The 25,680-nt window shown below is 39.9% G+C and overlaps 1 protein-coding gene across 6 annotated transcripts in view; it reads right to left on the bottom strand.

Annotated features, from left to right (window-relative positions):
* The window catches only part of CHD7 (chromodomain helicase DNA binding protein 7), a 174,845-nt gene that overhangs the window by 54,106 nt on the left and 95,059 nt on the right, over positions 1-25,680 (bottom strand). For 4 of the 6 annotated variants that reach the window (XM_036436997.2, XM_036437000.2, XM_036436999.2 and 1 more), the window contains exons 3-6: positions 22,934-23,364; positions 9,820-9,955; positions 4,632-4,769; positions 3,522-3,587 (exon numbers count right to left, since the gene is read on the bottom strand). In XM_036436997.2, coding sequence (XP_036292890.1) covers positions 3,522-3,587; positions 4,632-4,769; positions 9,820-9,955; positions 22,934-23,364 — 771 coding nt within the window. Of the gene's footprint in view, positions 1-3,521; positions 3,588-4,631; positions 4,770-9,819; positions 9,956-22,933; positions 23,365-25,680 lie in introns of those variants that run through there. The other 2 variants (XM_045581434.1, XM_045581435.1) reach the window with 2 other exon arrangements.

Raw genomic sequence — 25,680 nt, 5'->3', positions numbered from 1 at the left:
CAAAGTATCAATATGGCAAAGGTATGACCCTCTCCTACTTCTGAGCCAACCCGCCACATACTCTGATAGATGCCACATCACAGGCTCACTTAAGGAGAAAGGGACTTAGGGACAAATGGGGTGAAGACTCAGACTTCCTTTTGCTCTATTTTTTTTTTTTGTTCCAGAATTTAGCTAAAGAGGATTAAAACAAATACCTTGGGATTTAAAATAAGCTCTTCAAAAGGAAATATATCATGTAGAGAAATATAAAGAATTTTAAGGAATACAGTCAGAGTTAACTTTTAAAACAATTCAGACCTTCTGATATAAAAAGGATTTGAGTTTTCCTCAAAGCAGAAAGGCTACATGATGACTAAACGTGGAAAACAAAAGAATTAACCTTTATGCCATCCAAAAGTCCATTCTTAAATCCACCTCAAGATTCCAGTACACAGACCCACTCTGTCCCTTGCCCTGGGTCACACGCATATTCATTTGGGTTTAGGAAAACATACGTGCCTCATCAGGGGCCCCTATTTAAAAGGAGGAGCTGCTAAACAGGAATTGTCCCAGGGCCCACTGCTTTCGGGTGTCCCAAATTATAAGCCTGTGCTCTAACTGACCACACACTGAGGGAGGCTACAGTCTCCCTCAGTCCCTAATCTTCAAACTATTAGGGATTTAAACTCAATAATCTTCAAACTATTAGGTCACAGATGGGGACCTCTGTGAATCTCCATCGTAACAGATCATTCTTTAGGCTACAGTAGTGACATCGACTTGACTCTGAAAACCATTAGCTGCATCCCCACTATGTGTCAGCACTGTGCAGGGTGGGCTCTGAGCGCTCATGGCCAGTTTCTGTAGTGCTGCCAGGGGGAGATAAAGGCACCTTCTCAGAGCTACTTCTTCAATTATTCATGGTAATAGGAAACAGACCAGCAGGCACAGCTAGAATCCACAGGAAAATCTCAAGTTTCCTTTTGTTTCTATTTGCCATTCTTCCCTCCAATGTATTAAAACTGATAACTAACATAACTATTTCGAGAACAATAGCAGTTTAAAAAGTAAATACCTGCTAATGTGGACAATCTTCTAATGTTTGTTGTTGTTGTTGTTGTTGTCCTTTATGAAATACTGGCAATCTACAAGCAATTCAATGAGTTCCACAACTCCTCTTTACTTCAATCATTCCTCAAGGCTCCAGAGAAATGTTTCATTAATATTCTCCATCTTAAAACTCACCAACTCAACAAGCACTCCATCCTCATATAGATTAGAGTAATTTTAAATTCCTGTGATAAGATAAACCTGGTCATCTGTAAATGGTAATACCTACCGTATTTTTCGGACCATAAGACACACTTTTTCCCCCCCAGAAGTGGGGGGGAAAAGTCCCTGCGTCTTATGGTCCAAATATAGCCTACAAATATACTTTTAAAAAAAAGCTTTTTTACTTGCCCGGCTCTGTGTGGTCTGTGTGTGCTTGCCCGGCTCTAAAATGGTTCTAAATGCTGCTGTTTACTTTACAGGGTTGATTACATGTGTTTATGACTGTGATGTTGGGTTTTAATGCACATAAAATATTTTAGGACACTATTTGTTTCAGAATCTTTTTTTCTTCATTTCCCTTCTCTAAAAACTGGTGCGTCTTATGGTCCGGAGCGTCTTATGGTCCGAAAAATACGGTATTTCTAAAATGTGGATACCTCTCTTTTTAAAGTAAAAAAATAAAAAAGAGAAAGCCCTCAAGTGGACAAAATAGAAGGGGAAAAAAAAGCAATGTCCTACATAATACATAGTCTAAGTAGCTCTGAATAATAGAGCTAATTATCATTTCAACCCCAAACCTGCTGAGTATGCCTGCTGAAGCACTTTTAACTGAATGAAAATTAATATATCCCATCCAAACCACAAGCTATTTACTCAAACAAGTCACTTCAATTCAGTAAAGGGGATTGTTCTTTAAAGCATGTCAAGTATTAAATTTTACCATATATCCACAATTCACAAATTAATAGTTCTAGAGTCATTAGTAGGACCCCCCCAAAAACAAACAAACAAACAAACAAAAAAAAAACACCCACACAACCTTTCTAATGAGTTAAATAGTACTCATTTCTGCTTGAACAGGTGGGAAATTTGGTTGAGATTTAATTCATCAGAGAGAAAATCCTCATGTTCCAAGAGTCACCAGACAGCCACTCCATACACCTCCATACTCTCTACACTCAATTCAAATTTGAATAGAAAAAGCAAACAGTATTGCAATAAGGTAAAGAGAAGTTTACTTCTGGTGCCATACCATTTTCAGTCTAACAGGGGCGGGGAACTTTTTTTTTTGCCAACGGTCATTTGGATATTTATAACATCATTCGTGGGCCATACAAAATTATCAACTTAAAATGAGCCTACTATATTTGGTCAAACATTTAATTAACTCACCCTTAATGCCTTGGCAGGGCCAGAACAAGTGATTTCTCAGGCCTCATAGGGCCAGCAGACCAGATGTTCCCCACCCCTGATCTAGATAGTATTGAATAGTAAAGGTTTCCTATTTGATAAGCCTGAGATCTCACTTTAACTTCCATAATCCCCCCTTACCTACCTCTCTTGATGTGAAGTTACACTTTGTACGTATATACTTTACTTCAAACACACACAACAACTTATTTTACAGTTCAAAACAATGAGGTTGTTTCCACCCACATTGAAAGTAAACAAAAAGAAAGACCTGTGCATTTGACAATGACTCAAGCTGAAAGACGGACATCTATATCTAAAGAAAACCACTTTCTAGAGGCACCAAAAATTGTATGCTGGAATATGTAAATGCATGTGGGTGCCTATGCCATTCTTCAAACTAAAGAAAGCATTTTCTCAAACTGGGCAAGAAGAGAGATGGTTGAGATGAGATCAGGAATCTCAATTGTAAGAGAAAACAGTGTTACTGAAATTCTTTGTCATCAAGTACGTGTCCCTCAATGACATAGTCATCAGACTAATGACAGGTACTTAGAGCTCACCTTTGCAGATCAGCATTAATTTTTTAATAATTTTAAAGAATAAGTCAGATCTTCAAAAAATACACTGAAAATGGTTCTGTATTTCACCTTCGCACTAACAAAAAGATATTAATGAATACTTTAATTGTATATAAAAAGTATGAGAAAACACCTACCCCCTAAAATGATAAACTTCCATGGGGAATGGGAAGCTAGGGGAGGGCAACGAACCTACTTCCTAAGGGATATGAGAGATCAATTCATATTTATTATTTTTATGAATAATATTTATGAAAAAGGCAGCCTTTAACCCTAAAAGTTCTATACATTTGTTTGAGACTTTTGCGTTTCTTGCCTACTCTAAATGGTGTAATAAAGTACGGGGTTGATATATCGTAATTTGGGGCTGTATTAGCACTCTCACCAGAGGTTTTATTTCCCAATAGTAAAATGTTTAACGAAAATTATAAAGCAAAAAATAATTTAAGAGTCATACATACACCATCATTTTTGGTCAATCCAAACAGTGCTCACCTGTTTTTTCACTGAACGACTACTCATGATTTTTTCTACCACTGGACCTTCTGCATCAACAGATTCCTAAAAAAGAAAGTAGAATGAGTCCATCCAGATTGAAACCATTCCATCCTAAGCTATAAAAGAAAGAAACCATTCCCTTTAAGCATCTAACTCTATACCCTTTAAGTTCCTATCTTTAAAACACTGGGTACAAAGTCGAAGTAGGGAAAAATGCAATTGAAAAGAACAAAAATATCACTCTGCACAAAGGCAGAAGGAAGATCTGTGTGTGTTACTTCGTGATTACACAATTTAACTACGTGGCCTAGCACAGATCCCTGAAGCCAGAGAGCATTCAGAAACTCCAACTGCCAGAAGAAAACAATCTCTGCATGAGAGCAGTCAGAAACACAACTTTCCTCATCTAAACCCACGGGGTAAATACACTCATCATTCTGTTATTATTGTAGGCGACTTTTATCCATGGAGGTCACATGAAACATTACGTAACAATCTAACATAGCACAGATTACCAAACAAAATACCAAACTCCATTTAATATGTTTTACAATGGGTTACCAACTGGTAATGGTAAAGAAAGGGCATTATTATATAATCTATATATTTTTTTAAAAAGATCTTTACCATAATCAATCCTATGTTACTACCCATATTTTATACAAACTGCTTTATACTTCATTTACATTGCACAGAGAATAAAGTATGCCCTGCTGGGTACCACAAGGCAGTAATTTCATAAAGGGGCTCCTACAGTGCCTAACAGCAGGAGACAAGCTTGAGTGGCTTATTAAAGTCCCAGAAGCTACAGCTTTGAATTTTCAGAGGTGAATTCAGCTTCCGACTCTTCCCCAACACAGACCATTCATTCTCCAAAATTGTGTCAAATCACACATCACAGGCTTGTATAAAAATACATTTCGGCGAGCAAGGCGTTTTAAAAGATGCTGCTAAACAGCCCGTGTCCCGCAGCATCGTAACCAACATTAGATGAACGCTCTCCAGCTCCGACTCCATGGCTCTGGCTGAACTTTTCGGGTTCCAGCTACCACGTTCCCAGTACACCGCTCCAAATGCAGCGAGAACCACACAAATCTGGACGCTGACCTGCTGCTCTGACTGAGAGGTGTTCGAGGGGGAGTCTCTCCCAGCAGCATCTGCATCATCTGCCTCCTCATCAGAAATCTTGAACTCCAAGTCTTCGGTGTAGCGCTTCCTCTTCACCTGCCTGCTGGACCGTCTCTTCTAAAACACAAACCCAACAGAGTGAGTTTAAAATCCATCACTGATGCGCTTTACAACTTCTTAGGATGGTGAGGTGGGTGTTGTAAAAAAATTAATCTTAAAGAAAAACTAATTTTAACATTGTGATTTACAGTATGGTAAGAAGCCACAGTAGCAATGATTATAATGGAAATAGAGGGTAGGGTGGGGGTGGGGGTAGCTGAAGTCAGCCACCTGGGTCAGTTATAGTTCTGCCATTCCCAGCTACCTGACCTTCAACTAGGAAATGGAAATACCAACAAGTCTCATTCCCTGTTCGGCTCAAAACTGAAGGCAATCTTGAGATGGATATATAGGGGTTCATTATGCTTTTTCTCTCAGTTTTTGTACATTTACAATTTTACCCATAACAAAAAGGCCATAAAAGTGAAGGCACTGGAAGATAATCTACATTATTTTCCTATTCTAAGGTTATAGATAAACACTAGCATAATATTATCCAAGGAATTAATAATACTTAAGAGGACCTTTTAAATAGAAGGCTTGCATCTTAATCTTGGTCCTAAAAGAAAGTCTAAAAACCTTTGAAGAGATGAAGGACTGGACATCAGAATTTATGATGTATGACCATGAAAAGTAATTTTATTTAAAAAAATATTTTTACCACACTGATTAGAATGTAAGAGATTGGTAATAGCTAGTATTAGTAGGATTGTTAGCAAAATGGGTCCTCTCTCACCACTGTGGTCAATGTCTTTGGAGGACAGTGTGGTCATATCTGTGTACATTTAAAGCTGCCCACCCTCTGGCCCAGCAACTACACTTCTAGTAAGCTACTTAACATAACATAGCTTAAGAATATCTTCAAGAGAAATTGTGAAATAAAAAGAAAAGCAAGTCTCATAATAAGTAGCATATAATTCTATTTAGGACAACAAAAAATCATGTGTATTTATTTGTATGTGTGGATCATCAATACCAGGGTGGGCAAAAGTAGGTTTAAATTACCAGCCATCATTACCTAAAAGTATATATCATAAGCAAGGACACAAAATAACAATAATAAGACAAATAATGTACTTAATAAATAATAATACAAGAATAAACTATTTTTGTATACTCACAACTATAAATCTACTTCTGCCTACTCCTGTAGGTAAACTCCTCAAAGACACTGTATGTCTTGTTTACTTTATGATTCAATAAATATTTGCTAAAAAATGAATGTATAATATGCATGTTTCCAATAACAAAAAATGTGAAAAGACACATAGCAAATTGTTAATAGCTATTAATTCTGGGGAGGGAAGTAAATGGCAGAAGGAAAAAGGTTTTGCACATTATGTTCAGAATAATTGTTTAACCTTTCTGATAAAATAATTACTTTTGTCATTTAATTAAAAAATGGGGAGAAAATAACCTTTTCATTAATGTATTGTGATAAAATCTAAGACAACGCTAAAATGACATTTTAAATCTCTGATAAATACAAGATTACAATGAGTTTGCAAAGCACATAGAAGGAATAAAAACATTAAGAGAGGTCACTCAAACGTTTTTCTAAAATTATGGAATAAAACTTTTTAAAGAGCCTGTGGATTTTAAAGTTGGACAGATAGGCCAGGGCAAATTACCCACTGTGTGGACCCAAGGGGGTCAGACACAGTGCCTATGGCTCATGTCAGGACCAACAAACCCAGTCTCTTGCTCAAAGAGAAGTGATTTTAATTAAGATCCTGCTCTCTCTGCTCTCAAAAGGGAGAACAGCTCAAAATACAAACTCAGTGTGCTATGACGATCAAATGGGCTGTTTGGGACTGAGCTCTTAGCCTTCCACAGTCACAGCTACAAAGATCTAAAGCACCTTTCTGACACAGGTATTTGGAGGAACATCTTATTAACAGATTTCCCAGTGGCTTAGACCAGAGGGAGTTCCTCCTCTGACCTTCCCTCGTCAGCACTGCCCAGAACAACCAATTCCAGGTCAGAGTGGGGCAGAAACCAGCAGGGGTTCTGCCATCTGCCAACCTTACTCACATCCGGGGGAGAAATGAGGGTGGGGGGGAGAGGAGAGGACAGGACACAATTTGACCTGATAGGCTCTGGAGCTAAGTGCCTATGTTTAAATGAGCCCAGACCCTCACTTGGTGGAGTCAGGTTGTGCTATGTTGTGGACCTCAGTTTCCAGGTCTGTAGAATGGGTTAATGATAGTCACTACCTCATGAGTAGACTATGAAGATCACATAAGGGAACTCATTTCAAGCATTTAGAACAGTGCATGGTACACAGTAATGCCAAAATCAGTTAGTAGAATTAAAGTTACCATTAATTACCCCCACCTTTCCAAAGAAAAATCAGAGTGCAATAAGGCTACTACAAGGCCTAGATGCTTTGAACAGCTTCCTTTCTCTCTTCCCAAAGTTGATCTAGACTAACTCCTGCTCATGCCCACTTTACCACCCTCACTTCTCAAGAAGACTGTCGGTTTAAGATATAAAAGGCATATTTTAATTTTAGGATATTTAGCATAATGTCTGTATTCCATTTGATATATCAATTTAACTAAATTGAATGAATTAATCTATATTTTCATCTTTATGTCATTACAATAGGAGTAATGTATTACTAATGATGCATCTATGATGTTCTATCAGGTTTCCATGGTTCAGGCTACTGGTTACTAAACACCCATAAATATATCTATGATTTACATTAAATACCACTCTGATAGTAAATAAATGTGCCAGTACAATAACACAGGGCAATTTTTTCTTTTTAAATGGACATTTATATATCGGTCAGTAAAACTTTTATAATCAAAGTGTCTCTTCATATCTAGCTTATGTTATAAATCATTGAAATAATGAGGGGTTAGTAATGGATACAAGGTCATTTAATAATAGTAAAAAAACAAACAAAATACAATTAGAACTCAATCTTCTGAAATTTTTAAGTGTTTTATGGCTTCTCTACTTTCTAAATAATAATTGATCTTAAGTTCATTTATTTTGGGTATAAAAGTTCCTTTTACAATTTCCCAATATAAAATAAAATTGTTATATAATGTATGGTCTGTTAACATTACTATTTGAAATATTTTTTGAATCAAAATGAAATGTAAGCATTACATTTAAACCATAACTCAAGGCTTTTGAATTGGCCCTAAAATCATAGGTCAACTTGTCAAACTTGGATTGCCTTAGAAAAGCCATTTGTAGTTAAAACAGGTATACTGAAGAGAAAATTTAAATGTGTTGCCACGATCTCACTGTTATAGTAACTTTGTGATACAATTCTGAGTTCATTAAAATTATATGGCATTTGCTAAAGTTTAAATAAACCAATCACAAAACTCAGAACTTTAGTCCTTTATGCATGTGCTACAGGAAGAAATACAATACACAGCAGTCAGCATCACTTCCTGTGTCAAAGACACGGAGGAAGGCCTGCCTTCTGCACCTGAGCTGCGTGTGTGGCTGCTGGTATTGGCTGCTGAACCCACGACAGTTAAGCTTTAGCCAATTAGAAAGGATGCACTGATGTTCACTTGAATTGATTATCAATTTTCTATAACTAAAATGCAGAAGGAAAGAAACTTCAAAACTAGTATTTCATAAAGTCCATTTGAAACTGAGGTAAAACAGACTTCTAAAAAATGGCAGTTGTGATTGTGAAAAAACAGAATTTCCTTTATTTGTGTAAATAAATCCTCTAATATTGCCTAAATACTACTCTAATAAAGGGCCTAATTTAAGCAAACACAATTCACGGGGGAAAAACACCATTGAGTGTAAAAATGAAATTCAAAATCATTAAAATATGTTAGTTTAAACCTCATTAAGCAATTAAAAAATATATCTACTTACCTTCCCAATAACTTTTCACTGCCATGTAAAATCAAAGTAAATTACAAAATTAACCCAACTTCCAGAAGTATCGCTATGTTATAAAACTAAACCAAAACAAAACACATTCATTCACACACACTCTCCCCCCCCCCCCCCCCTCTCTCTCTCTCCCCCCTCTCCCTTTCAGGCCTTATATTAGGCCTTCTGTGCAGTTGCTGATATTATTAGGGAGTTCTACTAAAAAAAAGAAAACTATCTGAAATTCTTTAGAACAGAGCGGTATACGGCAACTATTTTGTTTCTAACCTTTAAGTGAATTGGCAGAGATGTAGGCAGAAAGTATTTAGTGCACTAAGCAATTAGAAAAAACAATCAAGCAAGCTTCTAGGGGCTGGCTTCCCGTCTAGCAGGACTCCTTGGTAACGGCTCCATGATCACTTGGATGTCACTCACAGAGGTTACATTCCCAGCCATCCCAGTGGACCACACTGGCACGCTTCCAGGGAACATAACAAGGAAATGATGTTTAACGATCATGTGTGAGGGTCCCTCACCTTACAGCCCAATCCGTGACAGTGACGGCAGTGTGCGTTACACGCAGGAACCTGAATTCCTAATGTTTATCTCAGGGCCAGTTTTTCAGCTGATTCCTATGAAATTCTTCAAAAGCCAGAAGACTCTAACACTGAAACATCGTGCTGCGGCACTGCCATCTGAAAAGTCACTAACATGTTCACGGAAAACTGGAGTATTACATGAATATATCTCAACTCTTACCATGGGAAATCAGAAACCTTAAGACAAGCTACAGATTATATATCCTGGTCGTTTTTGGTTTTTTTTAGGCAAAGTAAGAGAACTGACAAGCAACCAAACTTCAGAGAAAATCAGAAATGTGAATGAAACTTTATATGAACCAACATATCCATTATGTTAACACCAACATTTACATAAACATCAAAATGCATTGACAGAAATAAGGGAAGGTTCTCGGGTTTTTTTTTATCCCAGAGTCAAAGATGGCAAAAGCAAAAAGTCAGAGGAGTTTAATTTCGCACCGGCCCCCAGCTCGCCTCACTACGGATATAGTGTTCCAGACAACAATAAAGCCATCTTTCCAGCAGCTCCATAACAAAGACAGGGGAGGCCTAGGGTGCCTGGTCGGCAGCTAGAGTTTCCCATGCTCAGTAACCCAGGCCCGGGACCAGAATAATGGCATTACCTGAACACCTGGGTCCTCATCTTCTTCAGGAGATGGTGGGGGCGTTTTGTCTAAGTCTGAATTTTCAGAACCTTCTGTTTTTCCCTTGTTGACCTTTTTCTTCAAAGCACTTGCTTCTGAATCAGGTTTCTTATTACTAGAATTCAAAGTGGATCACTTAGTGTTCACTTTTTAATGATGTTTCCCACATGCCCCATGCCTTACATTTCCCACATTCATACCCCTAAAGTATCTATCAATGACAATTGGTGAATCAGTGCATGTTGGCCATTTAAAGTTCAATGGTACTCTCAATTAAGTTCTTTATGACAAACCCCCACATTGATGACCTTTAACAAATATCTAACCTAATTAAAAAGAAACTGCATGCAAGAACCCCCCTCATAACCACACAGAGTACATTTGTTCATCTCTAGACAATGCAAAAATCCCTGCCAATGCACCACACCACAATGAAAACTCAGATATGAGGTAGCTTCGCTGTGAAGTATTTAAGGTACAGAATATTTTTTTAATTGTCAAGGAAAAATAAAATATAATGATCATTTCTGTGCCTCTGGCAGATAGTAATAAACACTCCTATTTATGTCCTTTTTGACAAGTACTATTAGGTGTCCTCTTTTATATCATCCAACTCCATTTTTATACAATTTACAACTCTTTAAAATAAAACAAAATACATGGCAATTTCCTTTTCTACATAATTTTCATTAATGTGTGGTCTTAATTAAAAATAAGCTTTATTTTGGTGCTAGGAATCTTGTAAGGTAGTCACAATAGCCTTTAAAAAAAAAAAAAAAAAAAAAAGCCAGGTCTCTGAAATACAAAAATATAGCAAAACAACCCCAATAATTAAAGTGCTTGTTCCATAGTATGCTTCTATAAAACATTAATGTGATCTGAATATCACATAACTCAAAGGTTATGAATAAACTCTAACAAAATATTTTTAATTTACATTTACCACCACCTTTAGAAACTTTTACTTTCTTTTAAAACATACACCTAGTATTACCTTACATTCCAATTTCTTAAACTGCCCCCAAGATTTTCTAATATCAATTATTATTTGTCATCCAACATTTAAAATAATCCAACCTCAGTAATGATTATACTTATTATTTCTAGAAAACCTAAAATTCTGATAAAATTTACAAACTGAGAGTATTTTTAAACTTTTAAAAAGTGTATTTACTGAAGTTAAGTATGCAGACAGAATGCATAAAACAGCATTTTCCAGTCTCAACTACTACAAAAGGAAAAGAGGCCAAAACATCAATGCACTGTTATTTAAGTAAAGCATGTGTCACAAAATATTTCAAAAGTACTTGTTAATGTAATAAAGTACCTATCACACAAAATGTACTTTTGTAATGAATAAGATATTTGATAAATTTAAACTAGTTATGTTTAAGTACACAAAGCTTTTTTTTTTCGTTTTGTTAACATTTTAGCATAGTAAATACCCACATAAGGAAATAACTTACAAGTCAAGATACAGCAAATAGCAGTTAAGTTTAGAGTGCTTTTTATTTATTTTTTTTAAAAGGCAGTGTCCTAAAAACTTGAAGTCCCCAGAAGATCCACAGAAAGAATATTTTTTAAATTAAAAAAAAAATCCATACAACAGTTCCTCATCCAACTGTCCTAGTGTTTACGCTACACATGGACAGAAGTCTCCCCCACTATGAGGCTCCATTTCCAGCATTTATTTCCGCTCTAACTGCCACAAATTATACAATACTACAGCTGAACGCTGGGCCCCTTCCCTTTCATCTGCACGCCAAGAGCAATCAGATTACCCTGGTAACCAGCGGTCACATGACCAGCACCTGCTCTTTTGGCTGGATGCCACTGACTAAAGCCATCTGCTTCCCTCAATCAGCTTTCAAACATTCTCAACACCTGCGCTGCAGTGTTTTGTGGTTTCTTTTATCAAATCAGTGCAAAACTGCTTCCAAAACTTTACATATTTCTCAAATTTGTTTAAATCAGAGGTAGGCCTGTCACGGAGCTGAACCACTGCCAGGTCAAGTAAGTTGGCAGCGGGTGCTTTCCACGGTGACCTCTCTACTCCAGAGCAAAGTACACAATTTAGTTTAGCGGGGTTACTGCACCCTGTGGGAACTCTCCTGTAGGAGTAAAAGGCTTACCGTTCTGAAGCCCAGCAGAGCCCAGGTTTGATGAAATATCAATTTGCTGCAGGAGAGACAGGCTAATGATTTTCCATCTGCCTTTCCCAAGAATGAGCTATGGGAAACCTCCAAGACTGCCGAAAGTCGGGAGGACCTCTCCAAATGCTTAGACAAAAAGCCTGTAGACAAGGCAAACACTCATCCCCAATCTGATTACTGAGAGATTTCTAAACTCATTAGACCTTGCACCATTAATGTTGCTCAGAGACAGCTAAGCATGTCCACACTGTCTCCTCATGACACCAATAGACAAATCAAAAACAGGCTACAAAGTCAAAAAAGCTCTTACAGAATCTTCAGTGTGTCTACCCAAGGACATTACAATCAGGGACAAGATGAACTTAAATTAAATAGACTTTACTACTATTTTGCAATAAACTAATTTGGATTTTCAACTAAGTGTTATATAACAACTGCTTTGCCCCCAAACCCCAAAGTCAGAATGTTTCTCTTAACAAATGCGGTTAATGCAGTCTGTCATTTGTAACCTGTCTGCCTGGGACCCTCCCTAAATTTTCCTCATCCTCAATTTCCTCATCTATAAAATGAGGTTAGAACTTACATCTTCCTCCCCAAGATTTGTTATCAAGTTTAAATGAGATAATGGATGAAAACCTTGGCAGTGTCTGGCACACAGGGCCACACTCACACATCTGGAAGACTAGCAGCTGGGAACGTATTCTGCAAAGTCTGGGAACACTGGCCTGGCTCTGGCTCAGACCCACTTGGGCCAACTCAACTGCAGAGACTTAACAGACAGGACCACACTTCATTGTGATCATTTCATCCAAACAATGTGAAGAGAAGGGAAGTCCTTTATCAACACTGCTCGATGCCAGCTGAAGGAACACACAGGCAGACCATCCCAAAGGCCACGCCTCTGGTGTCCATGACAGCGCTTTTTAGTTCAGACACACATCACTTCCCACTTCGACTGTTACAGCTGCCTCCCCACCTCCTGTCTCCGCACTGTCCTTGGGCAGGGCTTCCACTGTCAGACTATGAGGGAAAGAACACACATTCCACATTCACAGTCCTTATCTGTAAGGTCCAAAGCTACTCTTGTATAATGTCAAAGCCAAAAACCTAGCCATACAGACTATCCTCTTCCAAATTATAAATTGGAGAGCTGGCACTCACAAAGAGGGCAGCTTTTCCAATCGGGGAGAAAAGACTGTGATTAAAAAGGAATGTCCCTTAAATGGACACTACAATACTGATGAGGACACTGAGCTGCCCAGTGCAGACAAACACCCCTGATACACCTACAACAGCTGCAGTAATGGCTACTCACGGGCTTAGCCCAAAAACAACCAGGCGGGCACAGGGAACACTTTCTCACTCTGGGCCGGCCTGCATGGCCACAGCCCTGCAATCATGCCCTCACTGCTCTCCTGAGCCAGCTCTGCCTCCCTCCTCCCCTAGTTCAGCAACATGGCACTGCCACCAGCTCATCACTGAGCCCATCCCCAGGTATCAGCAGAGTGACCAGCTAGTGCAAATCTGCCTCGACCATTTGTCCATTTGTCTGCTTCAAGTCTGACTCCATATATATAAAAGACAGACTCTCAGCATTAACATACAAGGCCCTGTGTGGATTTTGCAAATGGCAACATTAACTTTATTTTTCTACTTTTCCCACACCCCAAACTCTGTATGCTGTATACTGTAGACATGCAAAACCCCTCCTTAAAGTGTACACTATCTCTTCTACCTCCACTCCTGCCCCCAACTCTATGTAACCGTAAGTCTTGACTTTGATATCACTCATTCTGAGAAGCATTTTCTGGCCACTGCAGTCTGGATTAGAGTGATGTCAGTCCACCTATATCCCACACAGGGATATATATAAAACACACAAAATTTGGTGATAGCATCACTGTAATGTATTAAAATCAAAGCACTTATGTAAACAACTCTTATTTACCTTTATATTTCCAGTGTCTGGTCAGGTAGGTTACTGTAAGTGTTAGGTGATTGATTTAACTAAATAGTACAAGTCACAGCAGTAACAACACATACAAAGCCCTCAGTATGTGCTGGGCACCACTCCAAGGGCTTTTCTCATTAACTCATTTCAGCAAACCCACCTAGATTCTATCTTTACGGTGACACACCTCCGGAAGCTCAGTGAAACTCCCACAATAGGGTTAAGGCTCACCTTAGCAATTTTTCAAAACCAGTGTCTCTGAGTACTTCCCCTCCCTACTCACCAAGCTCTCTCACTTCCTGATCCTTATCCTCTATCATGGCTGGTGCCACAGAGATACAGAGCCACCCACTCCTGAGGCCAGACGAGCCCTGCACTCTTGGGAGGCAGTTGCGGGCGGGCTGAAGGGCGCTCTCCCCTTTACCCACGTTTCACATTTCATCATGAGCCAGGTCACACCGGTGGGCAGCAGGGTGCACACATGGTCAAGGTGCATGACACAGAGGTCACCTTGCCACATCAAGCTCTAGAGTCCTGTGCCTGCCTTCAAGGTGAGCAAAGCTTACACCATCCTGGTGAGAACCCGGTGAGAACGTGAGGAGAAACGCATTAGGAAAGCACACTGTGCATTCAGAGAAGACTGTCTCGCGTGGAGGGACAGTCTAAGGAGCCCACCTAAGGAAGGACGCACAGTCAGCTGAGGGCTGAATGACACCATCTGACATGAGGTGGGTGAACTCACCTAAGCTGAGATGCAGCACACAGCTAACCAACTGCCTTTGGTGAGAAAGAGTACAGGCTTTTAGGAAGGCTTTATGCAAAGGGACAAAACTTACTAGGACCTACTAATAGTCACCTACCTGACCAGACACTGGAAATACAAAGATAACTGCCCTGATTTAGTTACAAAACAGAATGTACTAAAGCACTGATCGGCATCAGCTTGAGGATCCAATTCCACAAAAAAAAAAAAAAAAAAAGGCATGAAAAGGACCCTATTGTGGAACTACATGTGATGAGAAGAATATGGTCAGTTACTGAAAATGTCTGCAAATGGGAGTGAGTTCCCCTTCAAGTGGGACAAGTTAATGGAGACTCTCATCACATGGGGGAAAGGCAACCTTGAGGCTTGAGTCATAAAGTTTTCAGGGACTCAAGCCAAAATATCACAGTATAATCTTTTAGAAGAAGAGCAAAAGGTATTGAAGCGCATCCTTATAGTCTGCATGCTCACAAGGTGGTTAAGAAAAGAAATGATGGATAAGCTGCGATAAATACATACTAAGCTGTCAGGGTCAAGGTCACAATGCTGGTAGGTAGAAAAGCACCAAGCCTCTCAACTTAAAGAGTCACAGGACTTTTCTCTAAGTTTTTAAATAACAAGAATATTAAAAGATAAAGAGGCAAACTAAAAAAGACACAAGATAAAGCAGTAAAAGTTTAAAAGGACCAATTAAGGCAACAAAAACATGACCCAGGATACACCAGAAAGTGAAATTAATCCAACAGAATAGAAATTGTAAATAAAGTCCTAAGACTAAAATAAAATTTAACAGCTCAGGTAGAATGTAGTAAAATGCAGATGACCAATTAAACTAATGAGGTCAGAGAGACACTCTGTGTGACAGACAATAAACTCGAAGGTGAACACCTGCAGACAAAGGCACTCAGCACTCCTTGGAAGAGGCCCCAGGAGTCTCAGTGATGGTCTCCACGTGGCAATCTTGGGCAGAGAGCATCTGGACAGATGGGGGACAGAAGCAGGACCCATGGCCCAAGCACTTTACGCCTGCCTGCCTGCCCGGGGCACAGTCAACCTTCAGGTGCTCTGAGCTGGGCACTCATACAGTGCCTTGCCACCGGCAACTCCTAAACTCCACCCACAAATTCTTCACCCCACTCTCCTAGTTGAGAAAGAAGAAGAACTGAGAAAAGAAAGAGAAAGAAGGAAAGGAGATTCTATTTCTGAACATGATTTCAGTAACAAATTACTAATACTGTGTTTCTTAAGTCCACTGAAAGCACTGGATGGGACACCTCTAAAACAAATCATTTAATCTAAATTGTTACCTTCAGTAGCTCTTACAGCATCAAATATTCCTTAAGTACATGCTAAATTTTTAGGAAAGGGACAGTAAAGAAAGCTTGAAGGGTAACAGAAACCTACTCTGCTTTCATTTAAAAATGTGTTATTTCGAACTCAACACACCTCGTCATTACATTTTATAATCCAACTGCCCAAGGATGAGGAAACTGAGGGCCAACTAGGTTGCAAGAAGTGGCAGAACTTCTCGGGTTGCAGAACCTCTCGGCTGGCCCAAAGGCCTCTAACGGCAGATCTCCTCAGGAGTCCAGTGCTGGCCTGGCCTTTTGGGAAGTATCCTGCAGGCCTCAGAAACCTTTCCCAGTCAATGTCTTCTGGAGCCTTCCAAGAGCACTAGGTACAGTGAGAGCAGAAAGTGGGATCTACATCACCCTCTCCCACAGAAACCCTGTCCTGAGAATAGCTCCAGTGCTGATCACATTTTAAAGAAGAATGTTGTTAAAAGCAAAAGAGAAGGTAGAGAAAGAAAGCTCTCCTAAAAGACACAAGTCTATTATAATATTGAACATATTCTCAAGCAAAAACAAAAAAGACTCATCATGCAGTCAGGAATTATCCCTGAAAACCTAAAGGTTATTGAGTTTTATGAATTAAGATCTGCCAGAAGTTACATGGAAAAGAAGTGTAGTTAGCTAATATGTTATCTGACCACAGGAGCCTGACATAAGCATTAAGCGCTTTGGCTACGTGGCACTGCGATGCAACAGAAAGGACTGAATAAATTAGACATTGCAAAACGGATGCCAATGCCCCTTTCCTATAAATAGCATATTCTTCCAAGTGGCAACAGTGGGCAAACATTTGTCTGCTTGTGCCAACTTCTAAGATGCCATTCTCATTTAAGCGCAGCATTCCTGTGCCCCGGGAAGGGGACAAGGGCGGGGCGCTGTGGCAGTCAGAGCCGTACTCCGACATTCACAATCATCTCCCAGATTAGCCAAGCCGCCCACCCACACTGTCATCAGGTGCTCTAGGTAGGTGGAGACTTAAGCAGAGAGAAACCAACAAGGAGAAAGTATCACCACCCACCCTCAAATGAAAAACTGAACTGCCATGAAATTACTGTGTTCCTACAGGAATCAGGGCTATATGTAAAATTAGTGTTCTAATGGAAGTTCAAGGGTGTAGAGTCTACAATGTAGACATTTAAAACAAACAAACAAACAAACAAAACAAAAAAACGAGGGGGACTGGATGTAAAAGGTGAGGGGATTAAGCAAAACAAATAATAAAAAAAACCTAATAGACAAAAAACAGTTAGGTGACTACCAGAGAAAAAGGGGGTAGGAGGAGGTAGCAGAGGGTAAGGGAGAGAGGGTAGGAGAGAGAAAAGGAAGGAGACATGGCTTGTGGTGAACACACTATACAATATGGAGATGATGTATTAAAGAACTGTATTTTTGAAACCTATAAAATTTTACTAACCAATGTCACCCTGATAAATTTTAAAAAAATGAACAGTGCCCTTTTGCTTAATTCACATGCTCCATGCCCCTATTTAGCATTTGTAAGCTAAAGCCACACAGACTTCTATGTAAAGGGGGCTGAAGCGAGGCCTGGCATTTCAGATGACTGATGCTCTTACAGAGGTTCCCACAAACATCCAGTGACTCAAAGGGGCCTTCTCTAGGTGGAAGACAACCAGCCAAATATTTTTATGTTTCACGGGACAAATTTTGCATTTGTACAGGACTTTATACTTCCCAAAAGCATTTTTATATAGAAACATTTTTAATAATAACTTTTTAAAAATTAGTTATGATTCCTTCTGCTCTTTACCTTTCAACGAACTCACATCTACTTGGCAACACATGCCCCATCCAAAAATTCAACTTAAAGACTTCAAAGGACTGTGTCTCTAGAAAAATCCCCCTCAATATCCACTGCTGCCCATGGCCTCCTCACCTCTCAACTTTCATTTGATGGGTACAGTGAGAGTTGAAAGTGGGATCTATATCACCCTCTCCCACAGAAACCAAAGTGGCTGCAGGCCACTGCTTTGAAGTAAGTCACTAAAGCTCCCGGGCTGGCAGAAGCGATTTTCCTGCAGGCCCGGTGTGGTCAACTCAGCAACGAGCCCAGAGCATGAGTTAGCAGGACGCGCTTTTCAGGGTCAATGTGGTTACACATTCGAACACCAAAGTCGAGGCTATCAGGGTTTTTACTAAAAAGGGGCTGATCACTCTTCCTCCCTGCTCATTCTGTCAACTTAAGACAAATCAGATAGACGAAGGACCACAATGTGGCCTGTCACTGGAAATGGAAATATTGAGGTGGTTACTCTGAAGGAAAGAAGGATTTGGGATTTAAAAGATTTGACGGTCCATTTGTCAAAAAGAAGATAACCTTTGAGACCAGCCAAAAAGAGGGCACCTGGTCCCATCTCTGACCTGGTGCTCTCACTTAATTAACAGGAGACAAGGCAGGGCAGTGGGCAGAGACTCACAACACTCTATCTTCCTTGTTCTTCTCCAACACCAAAAGGACTCAGAGGTCCGTCTTGTGACAACATGTTAAAGAAATCTACACCCTCTTCTGCAGACAGCATCCAAAATATTTAATTTCGTCTTTCCAATTAGCTAAAGTCTTGGGTCAAGACTAAATCATAGCATGGGAGTAAAAGAAAGAACAAGAAACAAAAGAGAAGAAAAACTGTTGGTTTAACTTGCTTTATTCCCTATGTACCTGGTGGGAGATATCTATCTGGGCTTTTCTACTTATTGGCAAAACTAATTGAATGGTTTGCTTCTGTGTCTAATCTCTTGGGAGAAATTTTACATGTACAAGAGCACACCATAAAAATATGTATTAGTTTACCAAAATATCCCACCAGCGGGCTTGCTGGCTGAATAAAAATATTTCTTGGGTAAAATGCTGCTACTCTCTTAGGTCATCCCTAAGAAAACAGCCTCTGAAAAAGCTAAGTGACTCAGAAGAAAGCTGCCACATAAATACTAATGATAATGAAAGGGTGGTTTGCAAAAAGTATACTTTACATGTTTTTGGTACTTAATATGTGTTTTTAAAAAACAAGACCAGTATGTTTATTTTTCAGTTTAAAATAAAACATTTCACTCTTGAGAAACAGCATTTGAGTATTCAACTACCTTTAACAACAAGACGTGTCCCTAGAGACTGCATCAGAAGCAATTCTCCATGGCTTTGTGTGGCGGAAGCTTCAGTAGTCAAGTCACAATCTTTGGCCATGTTCCCTTCTTTATGTCTACTCAAAGGGTCTTTATAGAGCTAAATGGACCACTAAGTCCTTCAAGAGTCGTTCAAAGGAAGCACTTCCTCCACATTCTTGCTCATTTCACAAGGGCTATGCACACACAACAGAAAACGCATTGAAAGGAAGTCCACAAATCCCCATATTTCAGCTCCATGGACCCCTCCATATGCAAAATGGCATCCTCTCAGCCCACAAATGTCTCCGCTTTTATTTTCCATATTAACTACCAATATCTGGAAGGTGGAAGGATACCCCGGGAAAGCACCCGAAAAAAAACAGGTAGGAAAAAAATATACATATTTAACAAAGAAAAGGAACTGTGGGAAAAAGGAATGTTTCTGATAGAAAAGAAGAATGTGGCCCTCTGTCTCATCATTACAATCTCAAACAGCTTTTCCTGAAATGCTGAACTCCTTTTTCTATTTCACTCCACCTTCTACGATACAGCTTCTGGTGAAATTCTGTTAGGTTCGCCTGCACAGGCAAGACCAATGGAATTATATTTTGGTTGCCAAAAAGGCCAGTTTCCTGGAAAGGGCCACAAATTCAAACCTCTGCTACTTTATGGAATGAGGAGGGAAGACAGCTGGTGAGGAGGGCACCATAAAGGCACACAAGAACATTAACCCCACTGACGACAGCCACCCTCACTACTGAGTGTGTGATGACACAGAACAAGATCTCTCCTGTCACAGACACGACACAGAGAGCGCCAGCCCACCAGTGGGTCACTTCCATCACACTGCTCACAAGGCCGAGCAGGGGAGGTGAGCGTGGTCCTGTGCCGCATTTCTCATTCCACTTCTGTTTATTCCCTCTATTGGAGCCCACTGTAGGAAAATTATTTTCTGTATAAACAAATTCATCAAGTTAACTTATTCAAGGATGGAAATAACGGGTATCACATAACATTTTGCCAAACAAAATTGTCACTGCTGTATTCCAGTGCTTAAAAGCAGACTGCTATGGCAATTCAACCCCAGTACTAACATAACCCAAACCCCCTATTACCTTCATCACTGCATATTCAATTTACATAATTACTCTGCTATGCTATTCAGAATTTACATGTAGTTGTATGCATTCTACTTATCCTTGCTTCAGGATGCTATTTCCTTTCCAGGCATACCAGAACAATGAGATCACAATTCAACTTACTCAATTCATCTGACCAATAGAAACCCTGCAGCTCAAACAAAGTATTTGTTTGTTAATCTCTATTCGATGACCATATTCTTGGACACGCATCCTCATAAACAACAGGAAAGCCTCTCGGGAATGTCCTCACCATGATTCATCATAAATTAGCAAGTGCCTAGAAGAGACAGTCACCAGGGCCAACAGAGGTGCCACAAGCTCTCTCGGTGTCCCCTCAGTGTGGCCTCATGAGCCTATTATCTAATGGTAAAGACTGATAAGCAAAAGACTGATAACATCCGGGTCATGTTACATCACCTCCCTTTTCACTTACATGTCTCCATACTCAACAGGAGTGTCCCACTCAAGTATTTTCATACCACTTGGGCAAAAATGTATAGGAGGCATCGACTGAGACTATTAATCAGCAATAACCGAGGGGCAAACTACTAGACGACTTCCTTATAAGAAAATAATTGCATGCCTTTCCTCCTGCCAAAAGCGTGTGGCTAATGCAAAGCCATTTCTCTGATTCAGCAACGCCAACATCATCCTCTGCACAGACAGCCTGAACTTCACATGGGCAGCTGAGGGCATGCAGAGGAGGCCTGCACTGAAGAAAACAGGTCTATACTCTCCACCAAGTCCTAGCACTCACTAGACTTAATGCCCCAAGTTCCTAAGAGTTGTTTAGCTGTTAGGTGAATTTTAAAAAGTTTCATTGTTGAAGAGAGCATTATAGTAACTGCCCCAATGTATTCTAGGGTGTGCTAAAGTAGGTTTTTAAAGAGAGGGCCAGTTCTCTGTAGACTAAGAGCTTGAAAGAATATACTTAGAAATTTATGACCAGATCCACAATATAGTGGGTTTATCTTTTTTTGCTTATCAGTCTTTACCATTAGATAATAGGTTCAAAAAAATTTAGAAACTGAAGCCAGATACATCTTGAGACTTATACTAGTCTTGGTGTTATATTTTCTGAGCTCTCAAAAGCTTCCTTATAACAGACTCTTACATTTTATTTAAAAACACTCTTTAGATTTTGCTGCACATGCTTTCTCCTACCAGAAGCACAATACCTAGATTTAAGTAACTGTATTATTTTCAAAACCCTTCATAAGTCATACTGAAATTCTAACCAAGCCCTCATCCTTCAGGTCCCTGACATTAACACATTACCTACAAATAGCAATGACTTAATGAATTATGTCTCCATAATAAATTGTGAGTTTAGAAGAGTGCTCATAAAGAGAAAATAATAATGGTTTTCAATTAAGAGACCACATAATGAGGCATCGAAGATTCCTAAGTAAATGCAAATATTAAGTTGCCTACAAGACTGAGTTATTGAATATAATTTCAGTTATCTTAACACTATTCAAAAGTACTGATGGCAAAGATTTTTAAATAGCTATGATTCAAACTCTCAAAACACTACAGAATAATTATTGGGGGTTGTTTAGATATTTTCAGCAGAAGTTGAAAACCCAAGTTTGTCCTTTCGCTTTGCAGCATCTATGCAGAGTCACAGAAACAATCCCCTCTCTCTGTGTGCCTGCCCATGCACACACAGCAAAGCTACTAGAGAAGGCCTTGAGCGAGCTCAAAAGCTCCCAACAGACACGTCAGTCGCAGGACTGAGCATGCATATATGCACATGGGGGAGGCGGGGGAGCGTGTTTTCTAATGAAGTTTGCAAACAGGTTCAGATGAACCAGGTCTGACCATAACTTCCATCTGGAAACTATATTTTCTAACATGAGCCATATTCTGAAAAATAGATTCAGATGTTTGGAACTGGTTCAGAACAGTTGTAAGAAATGTTCAGTACAAATGAAAAAAATTAGTCTTCAATGTCTTCTCCTCTCAACTTTTCTTACTGAGTAAATATGCCTTCTGGGGGGTCAGAGAGTTGGCGGGGGAAGTAAGAAGAGGAAGTATGGAGCGGAGAAGGCTATTTCCTGGAACCTAAACTTCATGCTAACCTTGCCATCTGATTTCCCCAGTGTTGCCCACGAGGATGTCAACACTGCCCCTGGAAGCCTTACTCCACCAAGTGGAGGGAATTCATTCTCCTGTTTCGACTCTTGGGAATCATCGGGGCTGAAAAGCTTTGTGAAATAGAGTGACCTGTCTTGCTTCTATAATCCTTCCTTCCCAGTTTTGCACTGTCACCAACAATGAGGTTATTGCTCTATACTTAACAAATAATTATGCTGGCAACTCGGTTCTATTTGTTAAATTAAAAATTTTTCACCAAAAAATACAAGAAAGTTTCAAAATACTAATTTCTATCTAAAATCTAAAATATATTATCCAAATTCAGAAGTTCAATAATAACTGGGTCCCAAAGTTTAGAATGCATGAAACCATTAACTTTTTGGCGTGGGTGTCACCGAAAGAAACTCGACAATGGCCATGGCCATCACAGTGCTCCCTTCTCCCTCTCCCCAGCCCCGATGCAGAGGCTGCTCATCCCGGACCTGTGTTTGCCAGTGCTGCTGTGCGCGGCCTACCTGGACTTTTTGCTGGACTTGGGTTTTGGCGTGGCAGTTTTTGCTTTCTTTTCCTTTGGCTCTTTGGGAATCTTAGGGGCTTTTGGGGTCTTGGGTTCCTTGGGCTCTTTTTTCTCCTTGGGTTCTTTCGGTTCCTTCGGGTCTTTTTTTGCCTTGGGCCTTTTCTTTTTCTTTTTTTCTTCTTGAGACCCATCTAGTGAATTCCTATTTAGTTCTTGGTTATCAACCCCACCAGGGAAGTCCTCTTTACCAAAACTTTTACTGGGATCCTCTGCAACAATGTGGTTGTTTTTCTTTTTCTTCTTCTTTTGCTGTGGCTGCTGCTCTATGGATGGCAGGTAATCCTCGCTCTTCACTAGCTGGGTGTTCGGTCCACTAACCTGAGTCATATCCGGCACTGGTTTCTCTAGAAAGGGCTCCGATGGAGAATGCTAAGAGACATAAATAGGAATTGAAATTAGTATATCATTCTTCATAGTGAAGAAAGGAACTGAAAGTTATAGGCCGGTGTCTCTAAAACGTACTCTGTACTCAAGGTAGCACACATTTTGCCAACTGTATAGTTGTAAAATGTATCATTTTCTCTCATCAAAAAACAAACAAAACAAACAAAAAAAACACTTTTTTTTTTTAAACAAGAAAGTTTTTAAATAAACAGAGTGAAAAGAGGCAACTTAATAATACAGTAAAAAATTATTTCAGGAAGAAAAAATTCTCATTCAGCTAAAGACATTGTCCATTTACTAAGCAGCCTATTATAAGAAATGGTGAATGACAAAACAGTAGCAAAATCCAAAGTATACAGGATGAATTTAAATGGAATTACTTTTCTCATGTGGGAATGGGAACTCAAAGATACCTAATTAAGCCACTTTAAAAAGAACAAGTGTACCGAGTGGGCAGTGCAAGGTTCAGGACCTGTGGAAGCTTAAGGTCGAAGTGGGAACACATCAATCTTATACAGTGCAGGTCATTTCTGGCCTAAATAACATCAAAATGCCACATTAAAAACACAAGTCTTCAAGTTGGTTACATTTCTTATACTAATATGAAACACAGATAGTGTTTTTCATAAATCATTACATTTTACATTTCCAAATTTAATTGAGGGAAGGAGAACCGAAACAGTCCTTGTGGCATGCCTTGTTGGAGATGGCATTCACTAGATGTTTGCCCAAGATGGTCAGAAATACCACTGAGAATACCAACAACTGGGCTGGAACGCTCAGTGTTCGGCTGGGATCAGAGTCAGGGACTCTGCCTGGCAGTCACGATGCAAACCAGGCAGGAATCAGTGTTACCCATACTGTCAGGTATGACATCTCATGGGCCATGATATTCCAATGTTTTCAGGGGTTGGACTGCCACTCATTGTCTGCTTTTTCTATACATTCTCCAGACACTTAATAGTAACTATAATGTAAATAACAACAACTGCTAGTCTTTACTAAACAATCTGACTATATGCTAAACATGTGCTGCATACCATACCCCTGACACCATTCAATCCCCACACCAGCCCGAAGAGCTAGGAATGGACACTGACATGCTAAGATGCAGTAATGAGCTACAGTCGGTTAAGTGACAGAACTGAGACTGACATCAGAGCTGATGGCTGTGGAGGCCACATCCCTCGTCACAGCACCTCCAAAAACGGAGAGAGAATGCCAAGGAGCCCAGGTCCAGGTCTGCGGAGGACTCAAAAGTAACTTAGAAGTCATGTTTTACCACCAGCAAGTACTATAAATCAGATTCCAATACAACTAACATTTATTGAGTATTTCATGCCATGTACTGCGCTGGGTACTTCTAGAGTTAGTTCACTTGAATCTCAGAAGAAAAATCTGATAACCCCTCCCTCCTTCTCCCCATCTTTCAGAAAGGAAGTGTAGTCTGAGCAGGTTATATGACCACCCAGGGCCACACAGCAGGGAAAAGAGCAGAGATCTGAGACTAGGCTTCCTAAATCTAGATTCTGCCCATCCCCCAAAGTCGGATATAAAGCTACACAGGTTTCACTAGATTTTCCAAAGAGTTTGGTGACCGAAAATCACTTTTTTAAAAAGTCACTACCTGAGAAAAAACAGTTACACTGTTTCCATTAAAACCCACCATGTTATTAAAGAAACCTACATTCAGTTCTCCACCTGCTCAAGGACAGGAGAAAGTGCCGGGAACTGTGAGGGAGGAGAAAAACATTCTAGTCTTGGGCACTGCCATTTGCTATGCTTTGGGGGGAAATCATTGCAGTCACCTGGAGCTCACTTTCTTCAACTGCAAAATGGAGGATCTGGGCTAGATGATGTCCAGAGTCCTTTCCAAGATCCTCTGGTATTAGAAGAACGTAAAGCACACACTGCCCTTTCATAGTCACACTGAGAGAGAGAGCGCCTCAGAGCGTGAGGATGTGTAAGGAGAGAGAAGCGAGGGCACAGGTTGGAGGAGGACACGCGGATGGACGTCCACAGGAGCAGGCTCCCTGCGGGGACAGCACAGCCAGCCCAGCACTGAGGAAAGCGCCCTCCCCGTTCTCCCCTCACAAGCACTCCAGGAAAAGGCCACCGAGGCGCTGTCCAAAGTATCTTTACCTGAGGATTCATGGAAATCTGAGTGAACTGCTTTATTAAAGTTGAAGTTGAATTCATTGTTCTATATTATCCTCTAAGGTAGATCAAAAGGAAAAGGCCTTATCCTATCCTATTTAATAAAGAGCTAATAGGCTAATTAGACCCAACAGCCGAATGACC

This window comes from Pipistrellus kuhlii, unplaced genomic scaffold, assembly GCF_014108245.1.
Source record: "Pipistrellus kuhlii isolate mPipKuh1 unplaced genomic scaffold, mPipKuh1.p scaffold_m20_p_14, whole genome shotgun sequence".
Lineage (NCBI taxonomy): Eukaryota > Metazoa > Chordata > Mammalia > Chiroptera > Vespertilionidae > Pipistrellus > Pipistrellus kuhlii.
The sequence above is the reverse complement of the archived record's forward strand: the minus strand, read 5'-3'. Positions and strand labels throughout refer to the sequence as shown.